This window comes from Mesoplodon mirus, assembly GCF_964341445.2.
Source record: "Mesoplodon mirus genome assembly, chromosome: 18".
Classification (NCBI taxonomy): Eukaryota; Metazoa; Chordata; class Mammalia; order Artiodactyla; family Ziphiidae; genus Mesoplodon; species Mesoplodon mirus.
Window position 1 is genome coordinate 40414911 of NC_138994.1, and position 12907 is coordinate 40427817.

The following is a 12907-nucleotide window of genomic DNA, read 5'->3' on the forward strand; positions in this document are numbered from 1 at the left end:
CCGGGACTCCCCGCGGGCGTGGGAAAGGGAAGGACGCGAGGCCGCGCCCTGGGCCTGAGAGCCCGGGCTGAGGGCGGGAGGGAAGCGGGGGCCCAGGGGGCGCGCGGCCACCCGCGCAGCTGCTTCCCGGGCTCAGGCTGCGTTCGCAGCGGGCCTACCTGAAAGGCCGCGCGAGGCCGACCCGCCCGTGATGCCGGCCCTCCCTCCGGCCCCTCCGAGGAGCCCGAGCCCCCGCGCCCGCCAAGTGCGCTCTCGGCCTCACGCTCCCAGGGAACTGACCGGACGGGCCTCGCCACCGCATACTTTTCCTTTAGAGAAGCCGCCACTCCACATCCCGGAATTAGGGAGGAGAAACAAAGTCGGTGTTCACCCGGATAATTACGAGAAAGACCGGGTTTTAAGAAATGAGTGGTAAAATGGTGACGTAAAGACAGGAGGAACTCGCACTGAAGATGCTGGGGGTTCTTTTCAGACGCTTCCCTTTAAGTACTGTGCGGACGGCAACGGGGTCGACTCAGCCCTGAAACCGAGCGGGCACGAGAGCTCGTAAAGGCCGCGTAAAGTAGCGGCAGCCCGTGAAGAGAGGCTGGGAAGCGTCCTTGTCAGAGCACACGGACCTACGCTTAAAGCCTCCGGCCGTTGGAGCAGGACAACCGGACGGATTTCCACTCGGAACGCGATTTCCGCGAGCGCCGGTCTCCCGCCGGAGCCGGCCCGGCGGCCGCCTCCCCTCCTGCGCAGGCGCAGTGCCTCCTCAGGGCATGGAGGTGGTGGGTCTGCTGCTGTGTGTACCGGCGGCGGTCCTGGCATGGGGCGTCCTCTGGGTTTGGGACTCCTGGGAGCGAATGAAGAGTCCGGAGCAGGCTGGCCTGCCGGGAGGCGGAAGCCGGACTCTGTTGGTGACCGCGCACCCCGACGATGAAGCCATGTTCTTTGCTCCCACCGTTCTAGGCTTGGCCCGCCTGCGGCACCAGGTGTCCCTGCTCTGCTTCTCCGCAGGTAGGAAGCTGTAGGCGGGGCGCGGGAAGCCGGGGCTGGGAAGGCATTTAGGCGCCAACCTGTCAAAGTCGACTTCTTCCCGGAGGGGTCTGTGTCGTAGGGAGCCAGGTGAATACACTAGAGGTCCTTTCTCCGGGCGCTTCACCGATAATCGGTGGCCCCAGCCTGAGGGCTGTAGGGCCGGCTTCCCAGGTGCGTTGGGAGGCGTGGGCAGCGTGCGAGCTCCGCTCTCCGCTAGCAGGATCCGGGAGCTCACATTTGCTTCCATTCAGTACCTACATCCGCGTTGGGAACTGCGACTGTAATCAGTATCCTGTGGAACCTTTTCATTTCCAGGAGGGCCAAGAATAACGACCAAACAGAATGTGGGCTGTGTCATGCCTGATCAACCCTTCAGTCCACTTTGTGCTAGAATGATGCATGTATCAAATTGAAGAGAGAGATCATTAGACTAGAAAATAATCTTATAGGTCATTTTAGAGTTCAACTCCACCCAGCTTTCACTGGGGCCTTTCAAAGAATTAAGTCCTTCTTTACCATACAGAAAAGATGGAATGAGAAAACAGAAATTGACCAAGATACTGGGTTATGGTGGTAATTGCACAGCTGTATAAATGAAATAATTGAAGTCTACATATATAATGGGTGAATTTTATGGTATGTAAAAATCATACCTCAATAAAGCTGTTTTTAACAAATGCCCAGTGACCTCTTTTCCCATTTGGTTGTTTCGTACCAGTTCTTTTTCTATACAGATTTTTCTCAATAAGCACATTTTATAAGATTTTATATTTTTCACCGAACATTACCTTTTCATTAATTTCTCAAATATTTATTAAAGATTTTTGTGCACTACTCACTATTAAAATGGCCAAAATCCGGAACACTGACAACACCAAATACTGGTGAGGATGTGGAGCCAAGGTACTCTCATTCATTGTTGGTGGGAACGCAAAATGGTTCAGCCACTTTGTAAGGCAGTTAGTTTGGTAGTTTCTTACAAACCTAAACATACTCTTACCAAACCATCCAGCAATAGCCCTCCTTGGTATTTACCCAGAGGAACTGAAAACATGTTCACACAAAAACCTGCACACAGATGTTTATAGAAGCTTTATTCATAATTGACAAAACTTGGAAGCAACCAAGATGTCCTTCAGTAGGTGAGTGGATAAATAAACTGTGGTCCATCCAGACAATGGAATATTAGAGGCAAAAAGAAATGAGCTATCAAGCCATGAAAAGGAAGTATTTTAAATGCGTATTACTAAGTGATAGAAGCCAATCTGAAAAGGCTTTGTACTGTGTGATTCCAACTATGTGACAATCTAGAAAAGACAAAACTATGGAGACAGTAAAAAGATCAGTGGGGATCAGGGGCTGGGATGAGAGGAAGGATGTATAGACAGAGCAGAGAGGATTCTCAGGGCAGTGAAAATACTCTGTATGGTATAATATAATGATGGATGCCTGTCATTATACAGTTGTCCAAACCCATAGAATGTACAAGACCAGGAGTGAACCCTAATGTAAACCATGGACTTTGGGTGATTATTATGTGTCAGTGTAGGTTCATCGATTGTAACAAGTGTACCATCTGGTGGGAGATGCTGATAATGGGGGAGGCTGTATGTGTGTGAGGGCAGGGAGTAAATGGAAACTCTCTGTACATTCCCCTCAATTTTGCTGTGAACCTAAAACTGCTCTTTTAAAAAAAAGTCTTCATAAAAAAACGTTAATTAAAAAAAAGTCTATCTGCCAGGACTTATTCTCTGCCCTAGGAATAAAACTGAAAACAAGCTAGGTGAGGACCATGTCCTTCTGAAACTTATATTTTAAATATTTATCTATGTTAATAAGAACCAGATATATAGCCTTTTAAATGGTTTCATACAGATAAACCTTAATTTAGTTAGTCATCCCTTATTATACATATATTTAGGGGGTTTTTCCCCCCAGGTTATCTCTATTACAAATAATCTCTTTATGTATAATATTTCTTGATTTGACTAACATTTTTTTCCTTCAAAATCTTTTGTTGCCCGTAAGATTAAACCATTTTGAATAAATACTGAGAATTTCAATCTAAGCACTTTTCTTCTCAGTTTGTGCTATTAAGGATATTAGCTGCAAATATATGCAAGTAATGGCCTCATTTTTTGTTTGCTTTTAATTTTATTTACATTTCATATTACAACTATGGGAATCAAATTATAAGCAAAATTTGTTACAAGATGCCTGGATTTTATTTACAAAGTATTATAGGTACACAGGATTCTTTAATAAATTTCTCCTTATTTTTTAGTAGGTTGGGACCAGAAATCAAAATTTTTTTAAATAAAAAATATATGGGCCTCCCTGGTGGCGCAGTGGTTGAGAGTCCGCCTGCCGATGCAGGGGATATGGGTTCGTGCCCCGGTCTGGGAGGGTCCCATATGCCGCGGAGCGGCTGGGCCCGTGAGCCATGGCCGCTGAGCCTGCGCATCCGGAGCCTGTGCTCCGCAACGGGAGAGGCCACAACAGTGAGAGGCCCGCATACCGCAAAAAAAAAATATATATATATATATATAATCCACGCCCTTGACACATACTAAAACTCAGTATCTTCATTGTTGTCTTTCATTATTTCCTCTGAATCCAACTTTCTGTTTAAATTGTTTTCTCTTGTAATTTTTTAAATTACTTTTAAAATTCCCAACTCATTTTAAAAATGTACAGACTAAATATTACCCACCTTCCTGATTTATTCTAACCTGAAAAACAGGAAGTTAATAACTTGTGGTATAACATAATGAAAGCTGTAATTGACAGAGAAAAGACTGTGGACTCAAAATGGGGAAAAGCATCAATTCTCTTTTCAGGGAGTTGGATTAAGGAAACTTCTCCAAAGAGCTTTTCTTTTGAGCTGGTCTTTAAAAATAGGACTTAAGTATACAGGAAATGGGGCAAGCCATTCAGGGCAATAGTAAAAGCATAAGTAAGTCTTGGACTCATTTGAATAACTCATTCTAACTACATCTCCAGTTTTAAGGGGTAGGGAGAAGCAGGAAAAAATGTATTTTGTTATTAGTGGCTCATTTAATCCTCTCAGCAATCCTATGATAGGCATTACACGTATATATAATTTGTTTTTCCCATTTTTTAACTGTGGAAACTGAACCACAAAGAAGTTAGGTAACTTGACCAAAGTGAAGAGCTAGAACACAGAGGAGCCAGGACCCAGTGGCTCTTTCCTGTTCTAAACCATTTAACCCACACACATTGCCTTGCTGCTGTATCAGTTAAGGAAGTAACCATTTTGATTCCCCATGTATGTTCCACGAAATTCCAGTTCCTCAAGCTGCTATTAAAAAAAAAATGTTAATACCTTGACCTGACAAGTTTAGGGAAATTAACCAGATGTGCTATCCCCCCTTTAGAGGTGCACAGTCCTTATTAGACTATCAACATCTTGGAGAAGTCTTGCTATAAAAAATTCCTATTTAATTTTGTTTAGTCCAGCATTTCTCCAATTTATGTAACCACTGAAGTACCTATTAATACACACATGAGAGGAAGCCACAGTAGGTAGTAGGGTGTTGTAGAATGCATGTGCTGGAGAATTAACACAGCCAGTTCTGTGTTTTAGCAAGCTCATACTGGTGGCATATGGAGAACCGTTTGGAGGGAAAGACTGGAGTCGGGAAAACCAGTTCGGCCCATCCCTTCCCCTCCTGACTGCACTGCCACCTCTCATATGTCAGAGCTCCGTGTATTTCTGATCTGTATACTGTCCCTTCAGTCAGTTTGACATCATTGTGCCAATATCATGCTGTAGCTTTTACAACACTGTATCTGGTAGGGCCAGCCCTCTGATCTGTTGTTCCTCAGGGTGTGTTTGCCATTTTTGACCTTTTCTTCTTCCAAACATTTTATTTTTTTTTATAAATTTATTTTTATTTATTTATTTTTGGCTGCATTGGGTCTTCATTTGCTGCGCGCGGGCTTTCTCTAGTTGCGGTACGTGGGCTTCTCGTTGCGGTGGCTTCTCTTGTTGCAGAGCACGGGCTCTAGGCGCTTGGGCTTCAGTAGTTGTGGCACGCGGCCTCAGTAGTTGTGGTGCATGGGCTTAGTTTCTCTGCAGTATGTGCGATCTTCCCCAACCAGGGATCAAACCTGTGTCCCCTACATTGGCAGGAGAATTCTTAACCACTGTGCCATCAGGGAAGTCCCCAAATACATTTTAGAACTAGTTTGGGCATGCTCAAGGAAAAACCTTGCTGGCGTTTTTATTGGAATTTCACTGACTCTGTTGATCAATATTGGGAAAAATCGACAAGTTTACAATATGAAGTCTTTCTGTCTATGACTTTATGGTACATCTCCTCATTTATATTGGCCTTTTTTAATGTCCTTTAGTAGATTTATAATAAAGGCCTTACATATATATTGAGATGATTAGTAATTTTGTCCATTAGTCTGTTTCTCATATTCAGAGCTTCTTTTGCAAATATTACAGTCTCTTGTTACTTCCTCATAGTTTGACGTTTTTATTTCTTTAAATATATTAAACACATATCTACTTCTAATAATTCCAATTTCTGCAGTCTTTGTGTCTGGCTCTGCTCTTTGAGTAACTCATTCTGAGGGACTTGTTTCCCTGTGTGTTTTGTGATTTTTTTTTTTTAATTGTAAGCACATGTTTCATGGAACCATACTCGTGATAATATTTTGATGTTTATGTTTGCTTCAGCCAGGCAGCAAAGGGAACTACCCATCTTAGATCACTCTAAATTAAAATTTTAGACTGAAACTTTTCAGGCCATAGAGGTAGTGTAAATTCAGGGCCCAAACTCAAGTACATCAGTTGCCTGATGGTGATGATGATAATAAATTATCTCGAGGCTTAGTGGCTTAAAACAATCATAACACTTTATCTCTCATGGTTTCAGTTGTCTCTACCCCATGATGGTTAGTACCTCAGCTGGAATACCCAAAGTCTGGAGACTGGAATCACCTGACTTAGCTAGAGACGTGGGCCAGAACATCCACATACGGTCAATCCATATAGCCTGGGCTTCCTCACAGCCTGGTGACTGGGTTCCTGGGCAAGTATGCGAGAGGGCCTGCCCTCGGGGTAGCCGCGTTGCCTGCTGTGGCCTAGCCTTGGAAAGCACGTAGTATCACTTTGACTGCATTGTGTGTCAAGGCCGTCACAAGTCACATCCACGTTCAAAGAGAGAAATACCACCTCTTGATAGGAAGCAGCAAGGTTCTAGAAGTGCATGTGGACTAGAATTATTGCAGTGGCTATATTTGGAAACTACAGTGTGCCACACCAAGTGAAGGTGAGTGTGTCATTGACAGTTCTCAGGGGGTGACATTTTTCTTATTTTCCCTTCCACTAGAAACAAGTCTAAGACACAGAAGCAGCCCCACCATCTCTGTTTCGGATGGTTTTTCCCCTAGTTCACCCACTGTAGGTATTGCCTTCTGAGGATCCTATCTTTGTGTGGAGGTTTCCTTATTCGTGCCCAAGTTTTATCTCCTGTCCTGACTTCAGGCCACCAGCTGACCTGGCTTCAGCTCTACCCTACCTATCTGGATTTGTGCTTACCTACTGTTTATGACCTCCAAAGACAGCCCTTACTTTCCTGCCAGCTCAGCCATACATTCTAAAACATGCTTGCCTTTTTTTTTTTTTTTTTTTTTTTTTTTTTGCGGTACGCGGGCCTCTCACTGCTGTGGCCTCTCCCGTTGCGGAGCACAGGCTCCAGACGCGCAGGCCCAGCGGCCATGGCCCACGGGCCCAGCCGCTCCGCGGCACGTGGGATCTTCCCAGACCGGGGCACGAACCCGTATCCCCTGCATCGGCAGGCGGACTCTCAACCACTGCGCCACCAGGGAAGCCCCATGCTTGCCTTTTATCTCACATGTTCAGGTATTCTATGGGGGTTTCTCCAGACATCTGACTCACCATATTTCCTAAAACAGAACTTATCAGGTTATTTTCACTATTGCTTTTTTTTCCCCTGATTTGTTTTTTGTTTTTTGTTTGTTTTTGGTGTGCTAGGTCTTCGTTGCTGCGCATGGGCTTTCTCTAATTGCAGCAAGTGGGGGCTACTCTTCATTGCGGTGTGCGGGCTTCTCATTGCGGTGGCTTCTCTTGTTGCACAGCACGGGCTCTAGGCGCGTGGGCTTCAGTAGTTGTGGCACGCGGGCTCTAGAGTACAGGCTCAGTAGTTGTGACACACGGTCTTAGTTGCTCCTTGGCATGTGGGATCTTCCCAGACCAGGGCTTGAACCTGTGTCCCCTGCATTGGCTGGTGTATTCCTAACCACTGTGCCACCAGGGAAGTCCCTCACTGTTGCTTTTTAATCATGAATAATTATTCAAATTTTTCCTTATTGAGATAAATTTAGATCGAGGCTCAAAAGTGTTAGTCTCATCTATTTTACTCTTTTCTTTCTGACCTAATACATTTGGGATTTCTAAAAATATATGATCTTAAGATTGACTGCATCTTATTAAGAATGGGATAAATTAGTAATATTTAAAATATGAATTATGGGAACTTCCCTGGCGATCCAGTGGTTAGGACTCTGCACTTCCACTGCAAGGGGCACAGGTTTGATCGCTGGTTGGGGAACTAAGATCCTGGTAGGCGAACTAAGATTTTTTTGCCGCGTGGCACAGCCAAAAAAATAAAATAAACAAGATAAATATGAATTATGTTTAAGAGAGTGATAGAAACTTCAGAACAAGACTCAAAGGTTACATATCTCTGGCCCTATTTTGTAAAAATAAATAAATAAATAAATATATCTGTGTATATATATCTCGAAAATATCGAAAGCTGGGCAAGAAAGCCAGAGGACTAAAAGGATAGCAAAAAAGAATGTTATCAAAATGTTTATGGGGCTTCCCTGGTGGCGCAGTGGTTGAGAGTTCGCCTGCCGATGCAGGGGACACGGGTTCGTGCCCCGGTCCGGGAAGATCCCATATGCCGCGGAGCGGCTGGGTCCGTGAGCCATGGCCGCTGAGCCTGCGCGTCCGGAGCCTGTGCTCCGCAACGGGAGAGGCCACAACAGTGAGAGGCCCGCGTACCGCCAAAAAAAAAAAAAAGTTTATAACATGGCCCGCACATGGAGGGCACTGCCCAGTATGCGACCAACCCAGGCCCTGCCCCCTTTTCCTCCTCGTTCCTATTTCTTTCTGAGAGTCCCCACTGGCGCCCCGCGCGGTCACAAACCCTTGGCCGAGTCTAGGAGAGTCTTGGTATTCAATGAACCAAACAGGTGAGTGGCTCTAGAGCCCCCATGCCCGTTCACTCGGCTTGGACAGGATTTATCAGTCTGTCTTCAGCTCGAGAGAGAGATCTTCGCAAATCCAGTCTCTTGGGCCCCTCCCTTCTTGCTGCTTCCATCTTTCAAATTGTTCATCAGAGGGGCGTGATCCTTCCCGTGTGTGTGTGTGTGTGTGTGTGTGTGTGTGTGTGTGTGTGTGTACACACGCACACATACGCACATCGTGATTTCTCCAGCTGGGTCTCTGGACACCTTCTAATGGAAGGTGGCCAGCTCTTTGGGTTTCAGCTCCTGGGGAACCCGGTTCGGGCTTGAGTGATATTGCCTCCTCTTACCTCTCCAGCCTAGGGTTGGTAGTTACTTCCTCTATCACTAACACTCTAGGTCTCTCACTCTTCCCTGTTTGGCCCTCAATTCCTCCATCAGCTACGTTTCAAATTCTTTTTATTAAATTCTTACCGATGTAAATATTTGATATGGTTTCTGTTTTCCTGGGTAGACCCTAAGTGGTACAGGACCTAAACTCCCCCATTTTATAGTTGAGAAAATGTGGACCTTTTTTTCTTCCCAATACATTTTAGAATTAGCTTAGTCATGTTCAAGGAAAACCCTTGCTAACATTCCTGAAACCCAGGAACTTAAGGAATCTCTTCAGGTTCAGAAAGTTAGTGGAAGGCCAGGTATTGGGTCCACGATACCTTGATACTCAAACCACTTCTCATTCTAACAAATTAAAACTTCCAGGGTAGGAAAATGGGTAACTAGAGCAGTGGGAGAGGAGCTTTGTAAAAAAATATCTATACGGTCTTGTTTCTTTGTATTTTTAACCATGTAAGTCTTTTTACCTATTTAGAATAAATAATGAATTTTTAAGGTAAAACAAATGTCTACCTTTATACATTGTGCTCTGTAAATGTGGGTCTTTTACAAAGTGAATTTAATTTCTATTAAATGTCATTATGTGTGCTAGTTATTACTAAGTATTAGTTATCACACACACACACACACACACACACACACAATGTAGTTCTATATAAATAAATCTACATTAATCCCATTTGTTTTCTGCCTTCTAGAATAATGACCTCCAAGCTTTTTTTTGGTCACATTTTCCTACTGGTAAAAGCTTTTGAGCATATACTCCCATTATATGTATATTTATTTATAATTATATTATGTAGCTGGACCACTGAATTAATGTGTACAGTCTAAAACAATGAAAGTTGACATTTATAAAGCACAAGGTAAACAGATTAGGAGGAGAAGTTCCAAAACCTTCCCTCCATCCCAGCAGATGGTCCTGTGCACCCCACATGCACCCAGGGGACACTGTTCTAGAGAATGCCAGTCAGGAGCTGCTGGAGGGTCCCAGACACTTACTCCACTGAAGTGCCTACATGTTCACCAGAGTGAATGGAAATGTTGAAAATGCTCTCTGACTTCAACTCCCTAACTTGTTCTACGTTCCTCAGTTCAAACACAAAGCAATAAAACCAGCTCCAAAAACACCTTGGCCTCACTTCTAAGCTGTTTCTCACAACTATAACCAGAGTCTAACATGCTCGGCCTCTGAGGTTAGGAATCCCGTCACTAGTGTACGTTAGACTATTTACTTATCACCAAAGATAAGTAACCTTGAGATAAAATGGGAGAGAGGAACCTAAAATATAATGACCATCATAAAAATTGACAATTTCTATCTGACTCAAAAATTTGTGATGAGAACAGTACAAAATTAATTTATTTTCTGGAGTCTTTTGGGGGTTAGTCCTTTTATCAGATACAATGTAATGACTGTCTCCTATCTGGGTTCAAACAGTTCAAAACTAGCCCTAGAGTAACCCCTGCCAAAGTTGAAAGGTTTCACTTGGGAGTTTCTTTCTGAGTTTTCTGGAACAGTAAGCAGAGCCACTCTCCGCTCGGGGCCTCTGGAGTGCCTGCAGTGTGTTGACACCAGGATGATACAGAGTTGAATGAGACCGTGGCTTTTCAGGTCAATGACATTTAGGAATTAATAATCAGATCACAGAGGAAAGTTCATACTTCTGAGCAGAATACTGGAAATGATTGCTTGCCAGGGAAAATAGCAGAAGGCTTCCTAGAGGGAATGGCATTTGATTTGGATGATGAGGAAGAATTATAATTCAGGAAGAAAGGAGAGGAGGAGGGGGAAGGTAAAGATAAAGCAGTCAAGGAAAGAGAAGATAAACACTGAGCACCTAACTAGGTAGATGTGTCTTATCATATAATCCTTAGGAAAGCCTTTGGAGACGGCCATCATCCCTACTGCACCGGTACAGAAACCGTGGCTCAGGAAAGTTAAGTAACTAGCACAAAGCACACATGCAGTTATCTGCTGGAGAGTTGAATTAAGGGGGCCAGTAGCTAGACAACTGCTCATAAGAGCAATTTAAGTGGTACCAAAACGTCACTGTATGTTATTTGTAAGGATACAGAGCAGTTACTTAACGGAACTATTCTTGGGAAGTATAGTGTATGTGTTGGGAAAATAAAGAATTCATAAGCTATTTGGGGTGCTGATGTGGTCCAGATCCCCAGGGACATGCTGGGATAGCTGGTTACTAAACTCTGAAGGAGGCTATTTTCCTGTAACACTCAGGAATAGCAGCCTCTTTAAATAAGTGCTTAACAGATATTTGAAGACTATCAATTTACAGGGGACCAAATGACATATACCAGGACAAAACTATAATTCAAGAAGATCCATGCACCCCTATTTTCATAGCAGCACTGTTCACAATAGCCAAGACATGGAAACAACCTAAATGTCCATCGACAGATAAATGGATAAAGACAGTGTGGTTTATATATGCAATGGACTAGTACTCAGCCATAAAAAAAGAATGAAATAATGCCATTTGCAGCAACATGGATGGACCTAGAGATTATCATACTAAGTGAAGTAAGTCAGAAAGAGAAAGACAAATACCATATGATATCACTTATACGTGGAATCTAAAATATGGCACAAATGACTCTATCTACAAAACAGAAACAGACTCACAGACATAGAGAACAGACTTGTGGTTGCCAAGGGGAAGGGGAGTGGGGGAGGGAAGAACTGGGAGTTTGGGATAAGCAGATGCAAACTATTATATATAGGATGGATAAACAACAAGGTCCTACTGTACAGCACAGGGAACTGTATTCAATATCCTGTGATAAACCTTAATAGAAAAGAATATTTAAAAAAGAATGTATGTATGTGTATAACTGAGTCACTTTGCTCTACAGCAGAAATTAACACAACATTGTAAATCAACTATACTTTAATTTAAAAAATAAATAAGATTAAATAATAAGAGGGCCCAAACAAATAGTGTCTCCACATACCTGACTTGTTCTGAGTGGTTATAGAAGGGTCAGTCCTAAATCTGTTTAACTGCAAAGCAGGTGCTCAAAGCCTGTAGCTTGGGGCTGAAAGGTACATAGACAGGCAGGCAGATGGACAGACACAGGGAGAGACACAGAGATGGGGAAGAATTCAAAGGTGATTCTAAAGACTGCTTCTCACAGGAGTGTCTGATAGTAACCCTAGCCTTGCGTTTTCTTCAACTTTTTATCACCACCACAAAATTTTCAGGTAGCTTAAATCCTATAGGGAACAAGATGAGATAAGAATGAGTGAACAGGGCTTTCCTGGTGGTGCAGTGGTTGAGAGTCCGCCTGCCGATGCAGGGGACACAGGTTCGTGCCCTGGTCCGGGAAGATCGCACATGCCACGGAGCGGCTAGGCCCGTGAGCCATGGCTGCTGAGCCTGCACGTCTAGAGCCTGTGCTCCGCAACGGGAGAGGCCACAACAGTGAGAGGCCCGCGTACCACAAAAAAAAAAAAAAAAAAAAAAAGAATGAGTGAACAGACAGATCTCCACTGATAAAGAAATCGACAACTGTGTATTTGTCATCCTCAGGAAATTACTACAATCAAGGGGAGACTCGTAAGAAGGAACTTTTGCAGAGCTGTGATGTTTTGGGGATTCCACCTTCCAACGTGATGATTATTGACAACAGGTAAACTTATCTTTTAACAAGTGGAAATTCATTGGCAATAAAAATGCAGTGGTACACTCAAAAGACACAAACATAATGTGGGTGGATAAGAACATCTTACTTGAGAAGTCTACAGAACATAGTTTCACGTCTGTTTTTGTTTTTTGTTTGTTTTGTTGTTTTTTTTTTGTGGTACGCGGGCCTCTCACTACTGTGGCCTCTCCCGTTGCGGAGCACAGGCTCCGGACGTGCAGGCTCAGCGGCCATGGCTCACGGGCCCAGCCGCTCCGCGGCATATGGGATCTTCCCAGACCGGGGCACGAACCCGTGTCCCCTGCATCAGCAGGCGGACTCTCAACCACTGCACCACCAGGGAAGCCCTCACGTTTGTTTTTAAGTGACAGTGTAGTGCAAGTGAATTTTTTCAACTTCTGTTCCGATTTTGTCTTAAGATAGCTGCTTCTCTTGAATCTTTAAAAAAAAATTATTAAAAAAAATTTCAGGGACTTCCCTGGCGGTCCAGTGGTTAAGACTCTGCACTTCCATTGCAGGGGCCACGGGTTCGATCCCTGGTCAGAGAACTAAGATCCTGTATGCCGCAGGCAAAAAA

At 43.9% G+C, this 12907-nt stretch overlaps 2 protein-coding genes across 6 annotated transcripts in view; one reads left to right on the plus strand and one right to left on the minus strand.

Annotated features, from left to right (window-relative positions):
• NCOR1 (nuclear receptor corepressor 1) overlaps positions 1-365 on the minus strand; it is a gene marked incomplete at its 3' end in the record, with an annotated part of 146190 nt that extends 145825 nt beyond the window's left edge. Inside the window, exon 1 of the mRNA XM_082602808.1 lies at positions 280-365. The remainder of the gene's footprint in view (positions 1-279) is intronic.
• Positions 366-749: 384 nt separating this feature from the next.
• The window catches only part of PIGL (phosphatidylinositol glycan anchor biosynthesis class L), a 65652-nt gene continuing 53494 nt past the window's right edge, over positions 750-12907 (plus strand). For all 5 annotated transcript variants that reach the window (XM_082602820.1, XM_082602823.1, XM_082602822.1 and 2 more), the window contains exons 1-2: positions 750-999; positions 12219-12318. In XM_082602820.1, coding sequence (XP_082458946.1) covers positions 762-999; positions 12219-12318 — 338 coding nt within the window. In that variant the 5' untranslated portion in view covers positions 750-761. The remainder of the gene's footprint in view (positions 1000-12218; positions 12319-12907) is intronic.